This window comes from Phaenicophaeus curvirostris, chromosome 6, assembly GCF_032191515.1.
Source record: "Phaenicophaeus curvirostris isolate KB17595 chromosome 6, BPBGC_Pcur_1.0, whole genome shotgun sequence".
Taxonomy (NCBI): domain Eukaryota; kingdom Metazoa; phylum Chordata; class Aves; order Cuculiformes; family Cuculidae; genus Phaenicophaeus; species Phaenicophaeus curvirostris.
The window spans coordinates 49,916,977-49,941,940 of record NC_091397.1 but is presented as its reverse complement, the minus strand read 5'-3'; the positions used below and the strand labels follow the sequence as shown (position 1 = coordinate 49,941,940).

The 24,964-nt window shown below is 39.8% G+C and overlaps 1 protein-coding gene across 5 annotated transcripts in view; it reads right to left on the bottom strand.

Annotated features, from left to right (window-relative positions):
- THRB (thyroid hormone receptor beta) overlaps nt 1-24,964 on the bottom strand; it is a 171,559-nt gene that overhangs the window by 41,611 nt on the left and 104,984 nt on the right. For all 5 annotated transcript variants that reach the window (XM_069860124.1, XM_069860125.1, XM_069860123.1 and 2 more), the window contains one exon: nt 5,460-5,524. In XM_069860124.1, coding sequence (XP_069716225.1) covers nt 5,460-5,466 — 7 coding nt within the window. In that variant the 5' untranslated portion in view covers nt 5,467-5,524. The remainder of the gene's footprint in view (nt 1-5,459; nt 5,525-24,964) is intronic.

The following is a 24,964-nucleotide window of genomic DNA, read 5'->3' as shown; positions in this document are numbered from 1 at the left end:
GAAATAACTGAAAAATGCTTGAGAGAAGTAGCTTTCCTATAGATCGCTGACAGCTGTACATTTGGAACAAAAATATTACAGTCTTCACTACAGGTAGGACTGCATATCAAGAATAAGCAGTATAAGTTCGTTGCTCTGACCTCCAGTCCTCAGAAGACCTGAACAGCAGTCTGTGGTTAAGCTTATAAGGACCATAAAATGGCAGGCTGCAACTCCTGTGGCAAGCACAGGAAAGGAAAATGTTTTATTTTATAGGCTAGTGAAGAGGATTTAGATAAAACATGAACACATTTTGGTTTGTTTTTTTTTAATTAACTATTTTAAAAGATTTTAGTCTGCTAAATTAATAAGCATGAATTATATTGACAACACTGTGCACTCCCCTGACTAATGACAGCAGTGAAACCCAGTGGTACACAGATTGATACTCAAAATTTCGAACACAGCACAAATAAATAGCAGAGTTAACAAAAAGAAGCACCTCTGGTTTAAGCAAAATTACTACAGAAAGGAACTAAGTATAGTCACAGATTAGTGAAAAAAAAATCAGCTCTAACATAATGAAATATACTTAATAAAATGGCTAGCAGATGTTGCAAAGCTAAAAAAATATGTGTTTGTTTTTTCTGATCTTCGTGAAATCTAGCCAGATACAATTTTTTTTGAAAAATGTGCGTATCTCATCTGGAAAATACAGCAGCTACCCATGAGTAGTAAACAGCAAACTGAAATACCTTTAGAAACATATAGATGTAAGATCTTTATGTTTCTCCTAAAGAAAAAACACTCTTTAAAGAGCCTGTTTTTCCTCCATGATGGGAAAGAAAACCCCAACATATTATTAAAGAACTGCATAAAATTTGAAGTAGTATAAAATGCTATATGGGCTCCTTGCCTTTCGAAACTTTTGTATTTATAGGGCACTTTTTGAAAGCACTTCTGAAAACATTACCGTTTAAAACAAAAAAGTTAAAATTAAACCAGAATGTCTGTAACCTAGAACTTACCAAGTGTGATATTTTTAACTGCATATTCAAAAATTGCTTCTAAGTAATAAGAGCCATCATGGAGTGATTCATAGCTTCATGCAAAAACATCCCACAATATAAATCTTGTTAACCTTTTGAAAATCCCCAAAAGCTCATTACAAAGCTGCTGAATCCTGGCGTAAGAAAGCCTTATATTAAAGTATTTACTGTCCTTCTAAAAAGTCCATTACTTAGAAGAAATAATACACTCAAATTAGTCGGATTTTATCATGGTCTGGCAGACAAGAAGTGTCACATACTGACGTATGTCCAATTATCCCAGGAAAATCATTATAGAAATTCAGAAGAAATTATTTCTCAACCGGTATTACACAATAAACTATTCTCCATCTAAATGAATAGCAAATTTACAGGTTGACGAGCACTACAGTGAAAAGACCGTACAATGAAAAGCTGTTACCTTTCCTACCCTATCACTTTTCTCAGCTCTTGGAAACTACATGCAACACCCTTGGAGATACTGGTTTTCAAATGGATTTGTTGCACAAAAGCTGATTAAGTTTCTTCTCCAATTGAGTGACCTGTTACAAGAACTACTCCATATTAAATTCTACTTACTGAAAATATGCATTTATGACATTTAAATTATATTCCCTAGTGTAAGCACTTAGTTTTATTATAATTCCTATCTTGATCTAACTTACAGTCATTACCAAATAGAACAGTGTGAATATTTGAGAGCAGAAGCACAATGTCTGAGTCGATTATGAAGCTCCAAGTAAAAGCAGAGTAAAATCCTAGCCTTACTGAAGTCAGTGAAAGAGGTGCTCTAGACTTCACTCACACCACTATTACACTCACTACATTCCATCTTCATCTGCCGTGGAGGCGAAATTAATGACATTTCCTGTATTCTACAAATACTATTTTCTCGTTTTTAGAACCCATTCTCAAATTCCTTCTTCACTTCTCACTCCAGTAAATGAAGTAAGATGAAGATCTGTCTGAAGCACGTCCTGCATTTTGAGAGAAAATGTATAGAATGAAGCCTTTGGTGACAGATCGTTGCCAGTGAATAATGACCGTTGCCAGTGAACAATGACCACTGCCAGTGAATAGCAATGCTAAAGCCAGAAGGTTCCCTAGAGTATTTAAACAGCAAGATTTTTTAATGAACTACATTACATGCTTGTTTATCTGAATGTACTCAACAAGAAAATATTACTTTACAATTTGTTAATTTTTCTGTTCTATTGTGCAAATGAATATGAGTTTTAAAAATATTTTTTTTTCCCCAGGTATGAGTAATTACAGTAATTACTTATGCCAACTTTAAAGCTGCTGATGAACTATGAGGGGAGCATCCTATCAGTCATCTTCCACTTATTTCTTTCTTAAAAAAATCAAACCAAACATTTTACTTATATTCCCTAAATACATTTTAGGGATGTTCTTTAAAAGCATCAGATCTGCTGCAGCATTTATCATAAAAGACAATGAATATTTTAAAAAAATCAGGTTTCAAACTGGAAAACTAAACTTTTGGCTTTGCCTTGTTATATTTATGTCTGTGACCACTCATCTGAAAACTATTTATTTTAGGGATGTACCAAGCTTTGGATTATGAGAACAGAATGTGTCTGTCTCAGACTTAGTACTCAACTGCAAGACATATTATGTCCAGCTCTCCCTCTCCAGAAGCATCTCTTTATCTCAGTGCTTGGTCATCATCTGAGTTATATATACATAAAACTGGTTAGGTAAGTTCTGACACTTAGAAATGGCACAGTTGCAAAATTATATTGACAAGCACAGGATTTATAAAACCTGTCAGTCCAACTTTTCACTTGTCAGCTTCTAATGTTATCGAATACCCAATATTAGGTGTTCATTAACTCCATCTGGTTTTCTCTGTAGATTATATTTTGACTGCATTCTAAGAAAAAGGAAAAGTAGTTTGGACTTCATTAACTCAGCATTTGCCTTCCAGTTTATCTTTTTGCATGCAAAAAATGTATTTAATGTATTCATTTCACTTTTTATTCTTCACTTTATTCACTTTTAAATAAAGGCTTCTACACTTTTGAAATCCTTCCACGTTACCCACAACTTTTAAGTTTTGGAAAATTGAATTCTTTCTTTATTAAAAACCAAAAGCACATACAATTACAGACACGTGCCGTAAGATAATCACATCAGTACGTGTCTTTATAGTTGAGATTTCAAAATATTAAAAATATTTTTCCTACAGCAACTGCAAAATGTAGGAAAGTCTGCTTTACTACTAAAGGCCAAATTCTACAACCTTCTGTCAGAAAAACTTCTTTAGATTGCACTAGAAACTGGAGGCTTTGGGGCAGTGCCTACAAGGCACTTAAATTTAAGTGCCTGCAGTAAGAAAATTCTTACTGCAGTAAAAATGTAACATATGGCAGAGAAATTATCTATGAAAAAATCAGAATAATACAGTATTATTTTAGGCAACTGGTTTGGTTTTGAATTAGATTCTGCTTTGTATTCTGGTAACTCAGTAACAGAACCTAAGCTTTCATTTTCATTCATTAGGAAAGGAGTCCTGTCTGGCTCTGGATGGTTGTATTTATGCAGTTCTTTACAGAGTTTGAAAGATTTTTATTTCATCCATGTTTCTTTCATATTCACACTCATGTAGGGAATTTAGTTTCTATAATGAGAAACAGAAAATATAAACTGCTTATAATGGAAACTGCTGGATACCTACAGCTGTACCAACAGTCATCTTCTGCAATGAACCTTTTGTTTTGCCTAGTGATTATTTTCTTTGCACATACTTGTTCTGCCCATTTCTTTCAAAGAAATGCAGAAAACGTAGGTCCTTCCAAAGAGGCTTCGTGTTTCACTGAGCTTAGTAGAACTGCCCTGCCAGGGGGAAGTCCTAGGAGACAGGTCTGGTTAGAGTACTAATGGGTATTCTTCATAAATTCCCCCCTCCCTAAGAAGATACACCCCAAACAGATAAGGTGAGGGTAAGTGGGTACACTGCATTTCCTTCCTCATTTTTTGGATCACGTGGCACAAGCTACAGTTTAACATGAGACAGAAGAAAGCACAACAGATTGCTGGAGAGACTGAGTCACATGTCAACACTTTAAATTCTTCCAGATAGGTATTTGTCAAATGAAATTATCATGCCTAGAATGCCTGCAGAAGAACGTGAAAACACTCTAGGGAACTCTGCTATTGGAGCCTAAGGATACTAACAATCCTCATGTGATGGTGATGCTAATTCAGAGCCTGACACATCAACCCAGGGTCAGGTATTCCACTTCACTCCACGAAAAGCCTCGGATGCCCTCTTCCTCCATCTTCTATTCATCTGTGCCTAACCTCCGCTTCCAAGGACAGCAAAGAAACCATAAACCACAAGTCAAATGACACATCTTTGCATATTACCAAACAATATGTTTTACTACGAAACCATGCATTTAAATAATACTGTTTCTTGGCATGAATTTTACTCTATACCTCATATCTAGGGCCCTAAACTTAAAAGACTAGATAAGTTGGTGTATGCAATTGTTACCTCTTGCTGGCCAATAGAAAAGGATGGGAGCCTTCTAGGGTGAAAGGAAAGGATATTTCATTTGCCCAGTCAGTAAAAATAAACTGTCCCTTGAGCACCAGGAATTTAGCCTTGTTTGTTATGATTTTCCCTATGTAGCACATGCTGTATTTTATGAACAGCTTTTTACAAAACACCCCATTTATGGCATTTGGCTCTTGAAATATGCATTGACAAACAGTATCAGCAGAACATGCTCTTTTTCTTATGCAGTTTGATGAATACTAGAACAAATGCTGGAACTCAGAAATTCAGTGGTGTTTTCTACAATCTCCTTGTAATACACACATCTTTCTAGACATCCTGTTCTGGGATAAGAATATATGGCTTTTTTGACCCAGCTAATATACATATAGCCTTCAAGTGCTTTGCAACAGGCAGGGTTACGATGGTTAAGAAGACTTAAAATAGTTACTGGTGATTTCAACTCTGGATCTTCATCCCACCCCGCAGACCTAGTCAATTATTATCTGAAGAGTACTTGGTAATCTAGGTATAATGAATTTGTCTCACTTTGAACCAAAGGGATATGTCCAGGTTACAAAATAACTTAGGGCAACATACTCAGCAGAAACTGTCACTTTACTGGCAGTTTCAGTAGAAATACTGAAGATATAACATGCATATAGAACAAAATACAACTTTGTTTCTGAAGGAAAACCAAGGAGGATGAAAGTTTCAATGGAAAAATGGTAGGGAAGATTACTTTGTGCTCCACATCTCTATGCTCTAGGTAGACGAAAGACTTCAATTCCCAGCGCACTGCATTCGAAACTTGTACAAGTAGTATTTTTGCAGCAAACATTTAATAGTAATCACTGCAGCAAAGCAAGAAATATTGCATAGATGCTCTTATGAAATATGATTACCTGACATACTGCTGGGAGTTATGGATATGTAATCATTCTTGTTCTTCTTCCATCACCAATGTCACCTGCCACAAAAAAAGGATAAAAACTCCATGTAATACGTCCATAAATGCAAATCTGCAGAATACCATTAACATTTAAACAGGATGGAACGTTTTAGATCTTTAATACCATAGTCCATGTTTCATGGCTTAACACATTAAATTCAATGCACCTTTCTTAACTGCATCAAGCAATGGATGCAAGTCAGGTTCGAAATCTGGTGGAATGGAAGAGCTGTGGGTAAAAGGGATTTGGAAGCAAAGTCAAAGAACTGGCAGCTGCTGATGTAGAAAAAAACCTGCTTTTGCCCACTTCATGGAACACTTCAATTTTATTTTTTTTTCTGAAGTTCCTTTAGGCCTAATATGTAACTTTTGGAACAAAATATTTTTTACTTTACAGTTTGTTATGATATTTGCCCATTACTCTCAAGTTCAGTAAGAATACAGGATTCAAAGGAACTATAAATTCTCTGTCTATAGTTCTACCAATTCTTCTTCAATCATCCAACATTCGTAAGTCTCAACTTTTACAAAGTCTGGAGGTGTAACAGTAATTTTACTCGTTTGGTACAAAACTAACTTATATGTACTTATCACTTCAGTTTTGAACAATGGCATCTTCTATTTTATTAAGGATATAACTGCACCTGTGAAGAACCACATTTGGCATCCCTTAGTTGTGATTTTAATATTTAGACTGCCTCTCCCATCCTTATCTCCATACATACACACTGATATTAACCATACTCCTTTTCTATTCGAAAGAAAAGATTGAAGCCCTGCAACCTAATTTTGTGTCAGGAGACAAACTCCCTGACACCAATCACAGCACCTTCCTTCAGCAGTATCTATATTTATACAATACTTGTACCAGCCACAATTTTCAGACAGAGGTATCACAGGCAGCACGCCCTCGTTCAGCTGTTCCTGCCCAAAACATGGTGCCCAGCTGGATGCTCCCTAGTTAAATCACTGACAATCCAATCGAAGCAGAGGCAATCCTAAAGGCATTACTCTAGAATAGAGACAAGATCTCATTAGATTTTTTAAATAAGAAATCCCAGGCCTACAACTGACCCCACTAATGCCACCGGAAAAGGAGCCCAGGATCAGAGTCACACTCTCTTGATCATCAGGAACCACGTATCTTTTAATCCTAGCATACAAGTGACATTTTACTGGGGAAGTAAAACCTGTCTTTTATTGTCCTGATTGACATTTTATGTTAAGAAATGATCCTTTGTCTTCACTTCATTAATGAACTTTTGGGTTTTATTTCATTCCACGAATTCAGTGCCACAGCTGCCTGTATTTCCTCTCAGCCACTGTCTCCTCACGTGAGTAGCATTTCCCTTCCTTGTCCTTGAAATAAACACCCTCCACCAACAGCAGGCTGAAAGGACATAGGGCGCATCTGCTCTCTCAGGTTGTTTAGCCTAGAGAAAATGAAGCTGGGGGGAGACAACAACCTGCATTTCACCAGCTTTCTTCTCCTAGTGTTGCAGTCGGTGCCTGAAGAGAGCAGATGAGCTGCAGGTTGTTTAGTCTGAAGAAACGGAGGCTGAGGGAAGACCTTATCACTGTTTACAACTATCTGAAAGGAGGTTGTAGCGAGAAGGGTGTTGGCCTCTTCTCCCAAGAGAAGATAAGAGGAAAGGGAATGGCCTCAAGTTGTACCAGGTGAGGTTCAGATTGGACGTTAGGAAAAAATTCTTCACCAAAAAAGTTATGGGGCACTGGCAGAGGCTGCCCAGGGAAGTGGTTAAGTCCCCATCCCTGGAGAGATTTAAAAGACAGGCAGATGAAATGCTTAGGGGTATGATTTGGAATCATAGAACAATTTGGGTTAAGTCCCCATCCCTGGAGAGACTTAAAAGACAGGCAGATGAAGTGCTTAGGGATATGATTTGGAATCATAGAACAATTTGGGTTGGGAGGGACCTTAAGGATCATGTAGTTCCAACCCCATTGCCATGGGCAGGGGCATCCCACTAGATCAGGCTGCCCAAGGCTCCATCCAACCTGACCTTAAAAACCTCCAGGGATGGGGCAGCCACAGCTTCCCTAGGCAACCTGTGCCAGGGCCTCACCACCCTCATCGTGAAGAAATTCTTCCATATGTCTAGTCTAAATCTGCCCCTCTCCAGTTTATACCCACTGCCCCTTGTCCTATCACTACAAGCCTTCGTAAACAGTCCCTCCCCAGCTTTCTTGTAGCCCCTTCAGGTACTGGAAGGCTGCTATAAGCTCTCCTCAGAGCCTTCTCTTCTCCAGGCTGAACAACCCCAACTCTCTCAGCCTGTCCCCATACGGAAGGTGCTCCAGCCTTTGTAGCCCTTCTCTGGACTCATTCAAACAGCTCCATGTCCGTCTTATGCTGAGGATTCCCGAACTGGACACAATATTCCAGCTGGAGTCTCACAAAAGAGGAACAAAGGGGCAGAATCACCTCCCTTGCCCCGCTGGCCACGCTGCTTTTGATGCCGCCCAGGATACCGGGCTACATCATTGAGTACCAGACAGGTACAGCTGGACTCGGTGACCTCAAAAGTCTTTTCCAGCCTAGCGATTCCGTGATTCTAATCACCACGCACGGCGTAATTAATGCACCGGGGACGACACCTCGCAGCTCCACCGAAACTCATCAACACCCCCGACCCCTCGCGGCCTCCCCCGCCCCGGCCCCTCGCCCACGGTGCCACTGGAGACGCGGCGGGAGCCTTCTCCCTCCCGCAGGCAGGGCCGGCCGCGCCCTCGAGGCGCAGGGAAGAGCCGCCCGCTCAATGGCCGCGGCAGCGATGCTCGCAAACACCGCCCGGCCCCGCGCGGTGCGGCGGCGCCCCCTGGCGGACACCTGGGAGCGGGCGAGCGCCAGGCAGGCGGGCGGACAGACAGACAGACAAGCCATTAGGAAAAATGTCTTCACCGAGAGGGTGATCACAGTACCATTAGGTTGGAAAGGACCCACCGGCTCATCTAGTCCAACCATTCCTATCAAACACTAACCCATGCCCCTCAGCACTTCATCCACCCGTGCCTTAAACACCTCCAGGGAAGGTGACTCAACCACCTCCCTGGGCAGCCTCTGCCAGTGCCCAATGACCCTTTCTGTAAAGAATTTTTTCCTGATGTCAAGCCTAAATCTCCCCTGGCGGAGCTTGAGGCCATTCCCTCTTGTCCTGTCCCCTGTCCCTTGGGAGAAGAGGCCAGCACGCTCCTCTCCACAACCTCCTTTCAGGTAGTTATAGAGAGCAATGAGGTCTCCCCTCAGCCTCCTCTTCTCCAGGCTAAACACCCCCAGCTCTCTCAGCCGTTCCTCATAAGGCCTGTTCTCCAGCCCCCTCACCAGCTTTGTTGCTCTTCTCTGGACACTGCTAACAAGCTGCCTGGGGAGGTGGTTGAGTCACCATCCCTGGAGGTGTTTAAAAGACGGGCAGATGAAAGCGCTTAGGGATATGGTTTAGTGTGTACAGGTATGGTTGGACTCGATCTCAAAGGTCTTCTTCAACCAAGTGATTCTATGATTCTGCCTGACTGCACGCCATGGCACCCAGGAACCTGTGTCTGCACATTTGCACCAGGGGTTGGTGGTCTTCCCCTGCAAACCTCGACCCTCTGTTGTTTCCTCTGTAATGTGTGTATCTTTTCCATCGCTTCAAACCTCATTACATTAATCAGACATATCTGGTAAATCTTTAAACTAAATGAATTGCTACTCCAAGACTCAGAATTGCTTCATGATTCAAAACACCCCCCGCCTCCCCAAAAAAAACCTAAAAAAGAGGTGGGAAACCCCATAATGTTCATTGTATTTGTAAGGCAAGAACGAAGTAAAAACTGCTGAAAGTTTTAGAGCAGGAATTGCTAAAATATCTTCCAGCATACATTTTACAATGTATTTTTATCTCCTTGTCTTCCAAACAAACCACTTCAGACTCCATCTGAAATTTGGAGTTGTCCTGCGCAAGGACAGGAATTGGACTTAATGATCCTCGTGGGTCTCCTCTAACTCAGGACATTCTATGATTTTATGAAGACAGTATCTCCTTAAACTCTTAAGGGGAAAGCAAATATTTCACTTGGTATTGGCCATGTACAAACAATACCGAATGAACTGATGACACGAGATCCTTCTTTTGCTACTGACATCTTGTGGAACTTCAAAATCCTTTACAGTCTGTCAATGAAAAGATTAAAGAGGAGACAAATTTAGATCAGGCCTCCCAATTAAAATCAGACTCTGACCCATCCCACCATGTCATGAGACACCTGAACCTCAACAATAAGCCATTTCCCAGAATTTAACTGTGGTTTGGTGACTCTTGAAGTAAACAATTGAGTGTTTTAAGAAAAAATTCTGCCCCTCCTGCAAGTAATTAGTTACTAATCCTAAAATTATTGTTTTTGCGCCAATCTGTTAAAAAGGAGGGGAAAAAAAGAAGAAATAACCAAGTTACTCAATGAATTCTGTATAAAGAGAAAAATTCTAGCTATCCTGGGAACTCTGCCATTTTCCCTGATGAGACCAGGACTTGGCATGAAGGCAGCTGTCACTTGTGTAAAAAAACTAATTATGAAATGACTGTAGGAAAAGATAGTCTTTTGTTTAAAGCATTGTACTAATGTATCTGGCTTTGGCACAGTCTTCCTGTGTCCCACAGTTTAAAATGGAGGGTGTGTGTCCTCTTCTTCTCTTCCTCTTTGTCTAGAAAACAAGTTTATTGGAGCACATCGTGGTGTTGCTGGGTGAATGTACAGCATTTCATCCATCCAGCACCTCCACTAGGTCAATTTAGCAATTGCCAAAAGAAACATAGTAATTGAGCCCATTTGTATTACCTGCTTTGTACCTGACGGTTATTGTAATAATCTTTCCAAATATACCAGAAATGTTTTCAAAAGGATGGTTTTATCCTGCACTTTATATGCCAGAAGTAATTCCCCATTTTTCCTTCTAAGGAATGTGGCAGATGAACAGAAACACTGTGAAAGTACAAAGCTATTTAAGCATTTTGGCACCCCAAACCTTGACCGTCTTCTGAAGGCCTAGCATGGTTGCTGCTTCACGTGAGCAAGAAGAGCACGTGGTGTCTACAAGTACTATAGCAAGTCCCTCTTCAAGGCATAGATACAGAAGATGTTTGAGGAAATTGGATTCTTTTTCAGAGCCTACAAGTAAAAGGTATGTAACAGGCATAAATGGGAAGGTTGCAGATGAGTCACAGGTGAGGCTTCACCACATCAGGCCAGTAATGTCTGGGAGTCTTCACGGACATTGCAGAATAAGTTTCTTTCTTGCCAAAAGTGACACAATTTTAATGTTTATGCTTTGCTAACATTACAAGGAGTAGGCTTCATCAGATTATCTTTAGTGTGTTGAGCGCTCATTTGCCCACAAAGAGCTAGCCGAGGTCTCATGGATCTGACTCACAGGCCCTGAGCACACAGCACTGACTTCAGAGGTTGATATCTCACATCCTACATGATCTCCCTGCCAGAGAGCTGATGCAGCAGACCAGACTTTGTGCTCCTTCTTCATCACTGGAGTTCAACTCTATTTTTTCTTTTTTTTTTTTTCCTCCCAACAAGGTAGTCCTCACATTCATATTGCATACCTCAAATAAAAGTAGCAATGCACTTATTCCATTCTGATACTGAGTTTGTGTTTCAGATCTACAGCCCCACACCAGGAAAAGAATATTCATATGCTCAAAATTATAGAATCAATCATAGAATTGTTTGGTTGGAAAAGACCTTTGAGACGATCGAGCCTAACCATACCTGTCCACTACTAAACCATATCTCTAAACATCTCATCTACCCATCTTTTAAATAAAAAGGCCCTCTGGCCTGAAAAAGTGATATCTGGAATTAATTCTTAGGCTTTGGTCTCTAATCTAGAAGCACTGTCAAGCCATATTGTCAATTAATGCACTTACTTTCTTTTCCCATAATAAAAGACGATTAACCAATTAACATTAATCAATGTGGTTAGGCATTCTCCCACTCTCACAAAGTGCCTCCTCCTACACACAAATGCATTGGATTAACCAATGGCTACATGAGTGGGTTGTGCTACTCTGGGGATGAGGATGCTTTTGACCTTACTCTGTTGCTTCAGGTTTAGGTGATGGCTGCCAGCGTCCTTAGGCCAGGAGCATGGCAATTCTGTGGTTTGAATCCTGGTACTTGTCTGCATCTTGAACCACACACTTCCCGGAGAGCCTCATGCTTCCTGTTCAGCCTTGCAAGTGGCTGTACCAGGCAGCACAGGCAACCAGCATTGCTGCCTCCCGTCTCTTCTCAAGGCAGGAATGGGTGGGAAAAGGGATTTTGCACTTTTCAGAAGCACTGACAAGCCACCTGGCTCCTTGCTCTTCACTGGACTGTCCTTTGACATCCCCTTTTGAAAGCCAGAGGACGGGCCACGGGGCGACTTGGCTCATCCACTCAAGTCCCTCCTGCAACACCTGGTCTCCCTGGCTTATCCCTGGCACCCTTACACAACACTCACCATATCTGGCTCGCTCGGGGCTGGGCTGCCTCCAAGGAGAGAAGCCCAGCACCAGGAGAAGGGGATGGCTGCTGGTAGACTTGGGGGTGGGTGAGAGTGTGCATGCCCTGGTTCTGGGATGCAGCAGGGAGCAAGCAAGGGAGCAGAGCACACAAGTTTTGTAACAGGGCAGCAGGGGAAAGCTCCACAGTTGGAACAAGTGCCTCAGAATGCTGGCTCCTCATGCTCTGCTATGGATCAAGTCATAGCCCTTTTCTTTTTGTTGGGGACTATCTTGGCTTGGGGGTGATGAATAACAGAACGTATTGGTCAGCAAACTCCCTCTGCGAAAGTTGCTCTCACTTTCAACTTCATCTTTAGTGAAAAATCCAAAGTAGCAACTCCACATCAGGAAAAAAGACAAGGTAGCCTATGGCTGTATTGATGCCTAACTGAACTTTTACATTTATTTAAATATTTAACAGCAAAGCAAAATTAGTATTTTAGAGCAGAGTTATACAGAGGATTTTGTACTAATAAATATTCAGTGAAAAATGTACGAGGTTATGGTTTATGAGGCATGATACCTAGTAAGCAGTATTCTCTCCCTTATAAAACATCCTAAAGAACTATATGTTGTATAAGAAATAAAAAAGCGATCTCGTTTTCTAGACAGGTTCAACCAAAAGTCCCCATCAGAACTGGATTGTAGGCATAAGCTCAGAAATGGACTTTGACTCATGATTTTTATTGCTAGTCTAGATCAACTCATGAGGACATAAAAATGTGCAATAAAGCATAAGATCAAAACTACAGTGCACTGTCTGTATAAACATTTGCAGTCTATCCTGAAAAACTCAATGAAAATTAAAGAAGTTACTGAGCTAATACAAATGTCCAGTAGTTCCGTGTAATCCTGCTTTTCCCTCCTTATACAAGAGACAACATGTGCTCTTTAGAACAAGGCACCGGGTTTACCTCTTAGGCTCAGAGTTTTCTATTTTAAGTTGCTTCTTCAATACTTTAAAAATTGCTAAGCTTTAACATGTCAAGATTATGGATGTTCTGAATCGGTCAGGATCAGATCATACTATGATATGTGCTCAGCACTGTGCAGGCATCAGCAGCATTTTTAGAGCATGAAAGCTAGAAAATTATTACATGCAGACAATAAGCCTGATAATTTATTACAGTAATCTCAGTGCTTTACAAGTTTTTGAAAACGCTTGAGTTTCAATAAGCAGAACTGCATGATGAAAAATGTTAATTTAGATGGACAGAGTAATTCCCTCTGTAGTTCCACACTGGTGAGACTTCAGTTCTAGTACAGTTAGGAGGACAGGCTGAAAAATAAAGCTGTTGTGTTCAATGTAGCATCTACAGAAAATAGACATAGCACCACAAAATGTAATACTGCAAGACAAAAGCAAGATGAAAGTTCTTTTTATGACTTCATCAGAACTTAATGTCTTACTATATTTGGGTAAATTAGCTTTTGTAAGCTAATGGAAAATACAATAGGCCATTTCATTGTAGCAAAAAAGAAAAGAGTTTTAGTATTTCTGTTTCCCAGTAGGCTAAACATGCTAGAAAGGCAGTCTCCTAAGTATCAAAAGTATGCAGGGGAAGATTGTAAGACCTTTAAACCTCCTGGGCATCAAGCAGATGAAATGCTTCTTTCACCCTATACTTACAGAAAGGAATAACGTTATCTCACTTACAGCGTATCTCAGATCATTATCATGCTGTGGAACTGTTGACTGGCTGTCAGATGGAAAGGTTCTAATAAATCTGCTTATATTCAGCTTAAAACTTGGTCAGCATAGTGTACCGTAGGCTTCTTTACTTCATCCTCTCAAAGAAATGTCAGCTCTCTAGCACTTTGCTTTGGCCTACTACATGTGTACACAGGAGGGCATGAGAGAGGCACAGAACTGGAAGCAGACTTGTTTAGTCACTATTTTGATAACCAATATTTTATTCCCAGGGCAGGAGAGGGAGGACTTTCTGAACATGAAGCATTACAGAAAGTTAGCCAGATTTGACAAAGAGTAGCCGATCTGTAACTGTGAATTAAGAGATGTTTATGTTGTTAGAGATTTAGGCCTTAATTCAGAAAGACCCATACCTACTTGCATAAATATCCAGTTGAGCAAGGACCCTGCAGGGCTAAGGAAGCTAGAAAAGCAAAAGAAATAATATAAAAGATCTTGTATTTAAGTGACTATTCCTGTGTTTTTTGAAGAGCCTTTGAGATACTTCATAGCTTACGCGTTCGTTCTCCAGCATATGGAAGTTTCATTCCAACAACTGCTTTGATGTAGAACTTTTCTTGTTTGTCTGTTCTGTTCCGTCAGCTCAGGAAACATTAGCTCTCCCTGCAGTTTCAACAAGGGACAGTTTATCTTCGATGCTAATTTCTCTTATTACTCACTGTGAAGCGTGTTCTAGATGAAGGCTGTCTTGAATTACCCAGTAAATCTCTGCAACTGACTAACATGAGATAATCCCAAAGATACTAAATTTCACAGACTTTTATTGAAACTGGTGATTTTCCACCCTCATGATGAAATGGACTAAGAAAAAGAATATTTTCTAAATGTCAGAAGGGGATGTACCTGGATGAGTCTTGTTAACAAAAAAAGAATATTGTCAATGCAACTTCAGTGTGCCTAAAAAAACAATAAATCGGAAAGACTGTGTTCTAAACTACAAATGTCACTCAGAATGGGGATAAGCATTACCCTAAAGATTAGTACTGGCATTTGTTCGAGCTATTTTCAGGGGTTCAGATATGAACAGCAGGTTTAATGCAGTTTTAGTCTTTCTGCTTTTCTTAACCAGAGCTTCAGAGAGTCACCACTTAGTTTAAAATATAAATTCTAAATACTGAAAATTCTGTCTCTATATCACAGGCCTTGAGTTATAGTGTGCAAATATACAGAACTTTGCAGAAACTGTTGGAAAAGAAAAGAGATGCTGTTACAGCTATGAATTTTGCCTCATGGGTTTTGTGTATTGTGGGACTTGATGAGTTTCCAAACCTCAATCTATTTGTCCTAAAAACTGATAGGTGAATTGCAAAACCACTGAATTCTGAAATGTTCAATGCAGATTCCAGACCTGAAATGTATGGCTTAAATTCAATTATAATTGGAGGAAAACTTTGAAGAAGCTTATTTTCAACAAAATTAAGGTAACGGACCAGACCAAGAAGTTACTTGTTTTCTGAAATCTGTATACCTAGGCCAGTAAAACATATGGTAGAAGGACAAAGACTAGCTAAAAATCTGCACGAACCCTTTCTACAAGTTGAACTGGTGGTCCTGGAGCTCTCACCTGCCACTGCAGAAACAGTTGAGGGGAAATGAGTATCAGGCAAACGTTGACGTTGTGATATACAAGAAAAGGAGACAGCACAATTCAGAAAGTGTAGGTTCAGGCCTTATGTCAAGCAGTAAGGCAGATAACATCCCTGGAGAAACAATGAAGGTATACCAGAGATACAAAAAATAAAGTATGAATAATAAAAAAAGAGGGACAGACAAGTAAAGTTAAATCATTAAGGGGCTGGACTGACACATGTCAGTTGAGAGTTAGCTGTGGCTTGGTGAAGTGACAGGAAAGCACAGGATAACCATGCTCAAAAAGGAGCAAGGGATGATACAAGAATGTGACTGCTATGATAAATTTGGTTAAATTATGTTAATGGTTATTGGTAGACGTGTAATTAAGTTAGAGAGTAGCCATATTTAAAAATGAGAATTCCTGCCTGGGTTTAATTGATATTTTGAAATGAAGAAGCCCATATTGTTATTTCTGAGGTTCACCCAAAAGATTGTTTTTCAAAAGAAAAAATTCAATGACTTCAGTAACAATTAGGCTCAAGCTGGAGAAAGCTTTCTGCAAACATGCCCTTCAAAATTCCACAATAAAAACCACATGCTTTATAGATACATAAATATATTTATAATTACTATAAATAAAGAGTTTCAAATTACCCAGCAATAAGCTGGTGGTCATAAAATATGGCTGTATTAAAACCATCTAAATGCCCATTTGCTTATGGTTTTGGGCAGACAGGAATCATGGAGAGAAGGAATAATAGTTGTGAAAATGAAGTAGAAGCTCTCATTTTACTTGTTTTAACAGAGAATCCTTTGTAACGGCTCTGTCGATGTGACCAGCACCACATGAAGTTAACTGGATTTCAGCTGAGGATTTTCGCAGCTCAGAAGTTACCCTGTTCAATGTCCTATTCCTTTTTAGGCTCGATTTTTTTTTTAAGAACAAACACATTAGGGCATATTCACAACTAAATAATTTACTCATTTACTCCTCAAAGCAGGCACTTTCCTAAGAGGTGTGTTCTAACCTCTACTACTCCTTATACTCTTTTCCTGATTTCACTGGGGACCCGATGCAGAGAGCAGAGAGTATGACTACTTCTTCCCAGGAAAGGCATATATCCTAACGTTAAGTAGGAACATTATAGATGCAAATCTACTTTTGGGTTCAGACTGGACACAAATCACATAGCCTCAGTGTTAACAATGGCCTTTCAGTATGTCCAATAAAGCAGTGATTTTTTTTTTCTTTTCTTTTTTAAACCTCTTTTCTCGTTTGCTGCCTCATTTACAGCTAACAATAATAGAATCAGGCCTAGAAATTAAAAGAAAACATTTAAACGCTGATGATTTTTCTATCTCTCCCAAGCAAGCAACAAAAGTCCACAACCTTTTAACCTTTTCCATCCTATTTGCTAATTACTTATTTTGTAATTAACCCATTATGCATCTGTCATTGTGTTTTAAATTAAATCACTTTAATTGCTAGTAAGTAGGGTTTATTTAGTTCCTGGTATGGTTGTACGGGGTCATGAGTGGGGAGCTGTTGAACCACTTTGAGTTACAGGTGGCTCTCTGCAAAACTGCTGAATCTGCCAAAGATAAAGAAGAGTTAAGCTGCTTTCCTTAGGTGATGTGATTTAATGTCTAATGGCATATTTCTAATGGATGAAAGTTACTGCAAATACAGGTAGGCATTTTTTATTCCATGTATAAAGAACATATTGGGCATGATTTTGTTTCTTGAAATAAGTTTTAATAAAGATATAATTATGCTAATAGTTATAGAAAATGCTTATCTCTGCAATGCTTTCTTAGTTCTATAGTAAAACTCTGAAATGCAATACAACGTTAAATAAGCAGCTGAACTTCAAATAAGGAGAACAGAGCAAACCTAACACATGGGACACAAGGAGTTTGAAGTATGGGTCTAACAGTTGACACACTTCAGTCTCTTCATATAAAAGAGCATAAAAACTGAAGATAGACATAATAAATTTTGTTCTCTATAGCATAGTCCCCTTCTTCCCCTTGTGTGACCTGACTCACTTCACTGACCCTGCAGAAAATACCCACTTTTTTACGGGGTTAGTTTTGCACTGGGTTAGCGACATGAATCAGCCCTGTAACGTGGCTGGCGAGCACTGCAGTTGGCATAAAGTAAGTGGCAGGAGCCTACAGCTGCAAGGAAGGAGGGGGGAGGGAGATGAGGTTCATCCTGTCTCCCAGAATGGCACCACGGAGGAACACAGTACAGGTTTATGCCTTTTGTAAAAAGCTACAGTATCTATGACTCTGTGCACTGAAATTTCCATTTAATTGTTAAAATAATTTCTGAAGGTTTCTGAAACCCCTTTAAAGATTACAAATCTTATACTGGGGGAAAAAAATCCTAAAGACAACACAACAAATCATAACTTTTTTTTTGTATTTAAACCCTTATAAACTGGAGAAAGGCACTAAAAACTACCTGCTATATGTTCTAGAGAGTAGCAGAGTAAGGTCAGTCTTCCCTCTAGTATTAAATCAAGTCAATGGACTAGTACTGATGAGACATTAGGATAAATTTCCAGCAAGAACCCAAGCCCACACCTTTGCTAGTTACCTAAATGTAACTACGGGTCAAATAAACAATAAATAAAGGCCATCCATTTGAAAGCTGACAGATACAGGTGAACTTCCCACATAAACTTTGTTCTGGGAATTTATTAACAAAATCAAAATTTTCTTTCTTTTTCTTCCTGCTCCCACCAGAAAAAAAAAGTGTATGAATTTATAGAGGTTTAAGGAGCATGCCTTAATAAGACCTATATAGCCTTCCAAAAGACAATTTCTGTATCTAGTGAGAAAGCTGTAATTAACCTTTGAAGTTTGCCATGCCATCTATGCATTTCCACCTTTGGCTTACGGCATATGGCTGGAAGATTCTCATGCAGCATCTTCTTGCTGCCAGGTTTCTACCCCTCCGTTCATGCTGACACTTTCCTCACTGATCTCAGTAACTCCACACTTCCACAGGCAGTGTACTTGAGGAGCTCACCTTGCCACCCCTGCTGTCTTTGCACCATACTTCATCAGAGCATCCCATCTCTGCATCTGCTTTGCTAGCACTTGCACTGCAGGACAAGGCTTACAGGTGCAGAGGAAGAAGATGACTACAGAAAAATGCAAAGCAGAATGGGAGAGAAAGTGGTGGTTTTTAAATTTTTAATGAGAAGCCTTTGGATGGACTCCAGGAACAGTATGACTTGTCACAGAGAAACCATCACAAGCTCAGTAAATAGATAAGTATCTTGTATTGAGAGGAACAACGTAGTCAAAAAACTTAGGTTTGCTTGGAAGGGGGCAGAAGAAACTGGAAGAAACAGACACCTTTGAGGGCGACCTGTGCATAGGTACACAGAGACAGAGATCCACGCTGGAGACAACACACACGCAGACCAAGCTGACAGAAGAATGACAGGGAAAGAATAAGTCAAGGAAATTAAATTGTAAAGACCTGTTCTGCATTGCCAGCTTTGCCTGAGGTGCAAGTTAGACATCTGCAGCTCTTTCGCTTTCCCTTGTGTGCCAGTTGTTAACTTGGTACCCTCAAATCTTTCCAGCTTTACCATTGCCTGCATTCAAACTCTGGCAGAGGTAAAGCAGTGGGACCTATCATGTGTGCTTATTCGGAGCAATAACATTATGGTTCCTGAGAGGGAAGAGGGAGGAAAGTACAGAAGTAGCATCCTCCCACTGTCCTGAGCAAACCCCTAGCATGAGCAGACACTTTCCCCAGAACATACACCAAAAATTACATGGGGGAATCTTATCCATCCCCTTTATTAAGTTCATAAAGCTCTCAATATTACACTGCTCCAGTGCTTCATTATGGCTACATGATTGAGAAAACACCAGAGTATCAATCTGAGCTTCTTTGCTCTCCTGAGTTAGTGGGATGATCTAGGCTTTTTCTTTCAAAACATAATTCTCTCCTCTCTCCCTTCTCCTCCTTTCCAATTTGCGGTTTTTCAATTAATCTCTTTTTTTGGTATAGTTTCTACTTTTCTTTGTGTGAATGTGTAACAAGAAGATTGGACGCTGCATTTCATTCCTGAGGATATCAGATACAGAAGCTCCAATGCCAAAGGCCAAAGCCACAGCCATAACAACTCAATCTTTGTCTTCTGTGTGCCTGCCATCCGAAGGACAGATCCTTGAGGAACACAGCTGCAAGGAGGGGTGATCACCATTCAAAGAAAACTTTGTTTTATGATACCCAACACAGATAACTTTAAAGGTTAGCAGGAAGATACCGCATCTGACCTGGTATGGAGTCTTATGGGACAGACAGCAATAAAAGGGGGTGTAGTCCCAGTGCAGCGTATTGGACACTCAAAGAATTGGAGAGTTTTCTCTGTAGATGCACAACACTAGAGAGGCATGGAAGACACAACACGAGGATTATCCCTGTCAAGTTACCAGATGAGTTCTCTCTGTTTATCTCAAAAAAAATTGCCCTGAAAATGCAGACAATAAAGAAGTCAAAGACAGCCAAGGGAGAAGCCACAAGCTAAATGGCTCCCGAACACAAGACAAATGCTACTTTTTCAGTGGATTTCATTCCTCCATTTAGCGTCATCTCTATTTAACTAATATGCAGTTTGATTTTAGCCAGAGACAGCGTTTATGCCACTTGCATCATTCAAAGCAGAATGGGATGTCATCTCTGCACTGCTGATACTGAGGTTTCCCATGATTTAACTCAGCAGCATTAAATGGAAATTGAAAAACACAGTGGAAACACACAATCCCACAGGCGATATTCCATGTACTTCCCACCGAGCTTATCTGGAAACATGCTAAAAAAGCATCTGAGATATCCTTTTCCTGTTGCTTTCCATAGTGTCTTCAGCAGTAAAATATTAAGTATCAAAAGCAACACACCAACCAAAACTAAGGATGTAGCCATCTTCCCAACTACTGACGGAAAGGAGCTTATCTATCAGAGCAATTATAGAATTAATACATTTCGTAATATGAACGTACGGATATAATACACATTCAATATTACCCAAATTACCTTGTGCTGAAAGAACAAGTTCTATATAACGAAGAGAAACAAACGAAGCTTACAGAAAAATAATTAAAGCTGGGAGTTGCAACGGGAATTGGAGTCAGCACTACCTCATGTTTCGTGTTGAAAATTTATTCTTACGGTAACCCAGCTTCCTCATCCATAACGCAGAGATGATAATACTCATCTCAGTTCCAACAATATGCCAGTAAGATCTACAGATAAGCCATCGGAGCTGCTGTTATTAATATTATGTATGCTTGGCATGCATTTTTTACTTCAAAACAGTTTTTTGGATTGCATTTCTGGTCCACTGGCAGTCTTTCGGGGATCATTTTTTTTGAACTTCAGAAAAGTTATTCTCAATTTATTTACTACATTCGGGCATATTCTTTGCCATTGACTTTGAGACTGTTTTACAGCTTATTAGTTTTATGGGATTTTGTTCTCTGTATGATGTGGGAACACAGTAGCACAATGATTGAACAGACACCAGTTATACCAACCAGCCAGATTCAACAGGCTATTTCTTGTTGTATCCTATAAACACAATGAGGAGCCAATCTGATATTTAATGATGCAAACCATAAGCAGACGTAGTGTTTTGTGCCAAGATACAATATGTGGAGATTCCAAAAGCTCACAGCGAAATTTCTGTGGAAAAAAATACAGCATGGAGGTGTCAAAGTTGTTCTTTTGTGAGAATCAGAACCAAATATCTTTACTACGAAAAGCAGATAAATAGATTAATTAGAAAACCCCTGAAGATACGGACAGAATGAGAAAACATCTCATATTGTCCATAGAAGGTATTTGCAATAAACTATGTGCTTTATGGGAAAACTTTATCCAAACAGGGCGTCCAGCTTTATTTTCATGTTCTGCTATCCACTAACTAAGAGACTTTGGTCTGAATGATAAAGAAGTTTGATTATAAGGGAAACACAAAATGGCTTATTTTTTAGTGTCTGCGAAGCTGTCAAAGCATCTTCCATAAGAAGTTATTTATAATGACTTAAAATTAGATTTTCTTTGAGGTATTCTAATGGAATTATAGAGAAAACAATTTTTGAAACAGGATGAGGTTATGTTTCAAAAGCAGCTGCTTGGTTTTTTTAAAAAATCCATCTTTGTTGACGTCTCAAAAGTGAGACTGGTATACTATTAGGCTTTTTTTGCAACAGGAACAAAACCTACAGCTTTATAGTCCAGGCTACCATGAACTATAAAGTGCTGTCCTTGCTCACATACAGGCAATAAAATGGAATGAAATGAAGTCTTAAAAAATCAGAATGAAAAAGCAGAGTTACGAGTAATGATCTGACTCTCAGTTCCTGAGTGCTTGAAGTTGACACTACTGGATCATTGGAAATGTTTTAGTAACGCAGACATCTCTTCTCTCCTGAACAAACTGGCATCACTACAACACGTCAATTTTATGGAATTCACTGCAATGCTGATTTTTATTTCTGAGCTATTGTGGTCAACAGTGATAGCCAAAATAACTGTCTCTCTTTCACTGCTCTTTTTTTAAAACATATATCCTTTTACTACGTATCACATGTATTTCTTCATTTTGGTTTTATTCATCCTTACACTTTTTGTAGAGTTAGGGGCTACAACTCATGAAAACTCCACACAGCTGTAGAAATAAATACTCTGATCCTCCAGGACAGATTTAAGATGTCATTCTCAGTTTTAGGATATCTGTCCATATTAGTCATCCTGCCAGCATTAAGATAGTAAGAGAAAAGATAAGCGTCTGCTGTAAGGGAGTCTTTCAACTGACTTCAGCTATTGTGTACCATGTTCCTCTAGCAGGGGTTAGGACACAAAGAAGAAACTTCTCATGACAAATTCTGTTCTTACTTCTTCATGTGCTCTAACTTTTACCGAGTAGGCTCAATACTGTCTACTGGGACCATCACTCCTACAACCTTTATACAACTTTTACCTTAGTTTATACAGTCTTTCTAGGCAAAGGGCCAGGCCTTCATATTTTACAAAGGGAAGCCTTTTCCTCTGTCTTGAGTTTATTCCTTTGCTTCACTCTCTCATTTATTGTACTTTCTCCACAAAGTTCAAAAAGTTTGGTCCTTTGTTGGACATTTACCAATGTAAGCAATGAAAATGGAACAATGGAAGCAATGAAAATGGGCAACAAGATGCCTTTTTCAAAATCAGGTCCAAAATATTTGCCCATGGGCACATATTGTTTAAGGACATCACCTTTAGGGACAAAACAGTTTGCTTGCCAAGTTTGATAGCCCAGCTTTCCTTTGACGTCTTGCCAAATTGGCTCATTCCTGCCATTCTCAGGCGAGGCATTGCCCTCAGCTGCAGGTCACGGAGGTGCCAGTGATGCACTGCTCTCCTGGTCCGGCAGCAGTGCTCAGGCTCTGTTTCCAGTGCTGAAAACTTCCTGCAGGATCCCAGATGCCAATCCCAATCCATCTGTGAAGTCTGTGTAGGAATCCCAACCCCTGGGGAAGATGCCAGGTGGGCAGACTGACACTTTCAACACTGCTAATGAAAACAATGGATAGCTGGATTTCACTGATGGGTGAAGGAGAGCTTGGCAAGAATGGGCCCTGTGTCCAGATGAGGGAAGAGGAGGGCAGAAGACCTGCAGGGTAAAGGGAAGGAAAGAAACCTACTAAGAGAAGGTTGTTCATTTGGGAGGAGACTGGAGTGGTACAAGGGCAGTAAAATGGAGGGTCAAGAAATGGCAGATGCAAGTAATGTTAACTGCAAGGGCTGCTTGGAGGCATCTATCACGTGGTTTTGCTCTTGACTACTGCAGCCTGTTGTCTTAAATCAGAACAACCAACCAAGCCTGTTGTTCTGAGCACACTATGTGTGACAACCTGCTGGTGTGGTGAGGAGGACCAGGCAGGATGCACACAGGGGAACAACTGAGGCATACGGATTGAGCATCAGTGTTGCCATGGTGGTGCCTATGCCAGACCTGATAGCATCAGTCTTTTCCCAACCTCCTCCTCATATGCACACTAGCAGAAGGAAACTCTCCCCCACCAACCTAGTGTCATCTGCCCAAAGTGGCTTAGGCTAAACCAATAGACACAGTGGCACTTTTTCATTGGCATAACTTCATACATATCAGGGGCGTTGCCAGGCTAATTTCCTTGTCTAGGAGGGGACAATTATTTTTATGTCTTTACACAACATATGTGTGCTGGCAAAATCATCTGAAGTCACTTCACTGCTTGCCTAGTCCCAAAGATGGAGTTAACACCTTCAAGTTCAGTGAGCAGCAGAGTGGGTAATCAAACTGAATTGCACATATTTCTTCACAAAAATACTACATAAAATTATTGCGGTCTTACATCAAAAGCTTTATTTTTGTGACAACAGGGACGAGGTGAAAAAAAATTGTTGTTATTTTTTTCTACTGGCACTTTTCTAAAATAAACCTTAGATCTTTTCTTCAGTTTGTTTCATACTGACAGATTTCCTTGGAATAGATACCAACTTCAGATACTGCACAAATTGTCCATAAAAAGAGCATGTAGCACGTTATTCTCAGAGATATACAAATCCAAATACCCCCACTCAGAGTGCAGACTATGGATGCTGATGGGTGAAATAACAAAGGCTTAATTTTCTAGCAGACAGATGTGCTATCTTCAGGGGCTGGCTAGGCTTCTGAAGTTTGCTTCAAATCGGAAGTTAGATATTGGAAAGGAAAAAGAATTCTTTTACTAGAGTCAGTATCCTCAAAAACAAAAAGAAAAGGAGCCATACAACTCTCAACTGGAGACAGACAACAAGAAGAAAAAGGGGGTTGTTCATTAAGGAGAAGACAGTAAAATCCAGAGACCAGCTGCAGAAAGAAATCTGACTGGCTCCGCACCAAAACATCGACAGTAGATATAAACACAGAAACTTCACTAAATGTATTGCCTCTTACTCACTAAAGATTTTTTAAAATTAAAATCTTCTCCATTTTCTCTGAGACAGTGACTGAATCTCCACTGAATAGCACCTCCCGCATTCACAGCACATTTGCAGCTGAGCAAAGCACTGTGAAATGCTACCAACACAAAGAGCTGCACCAAGCAGCATAACACCGGAGAATCCCGGCACACCCAGGAAGAATCTGGGACTTGGGATGTTAGCTGTTGCCAGCATTTTTCTTGTTTGGTTTAACAGTCCACTAGAATATTTAACAATAACATACATTCTCTTTAACGCTCTCTCAGGAAGAGGGATATTTTATACATAGTGCGTTTTTTAATAGGAATGAGATTTTAAGCTGCTGAAGAAAAGGTCTGTTTCTTGGGCTTTATGCATCACTGAAAAAGCCTGTAGTTTAGAAGTAGACCAACCTACATGCAGTGGCGGTTTTTTCTTTGGTGGTTTTTTTTTTTTTTTTTTGCTACTGCACTGTGGGGAAAACTTCTGACATGCAGGCAAAATTATTTTTGTTTCTTATTGGAAAATAGTGAATCCCCAATAGATTTTTTAATTAATGAAATCAGATAAAAAGAACTAGTACTGATTTCATTCATTCAAAAAACCCAAAGATGAACATATGGGAG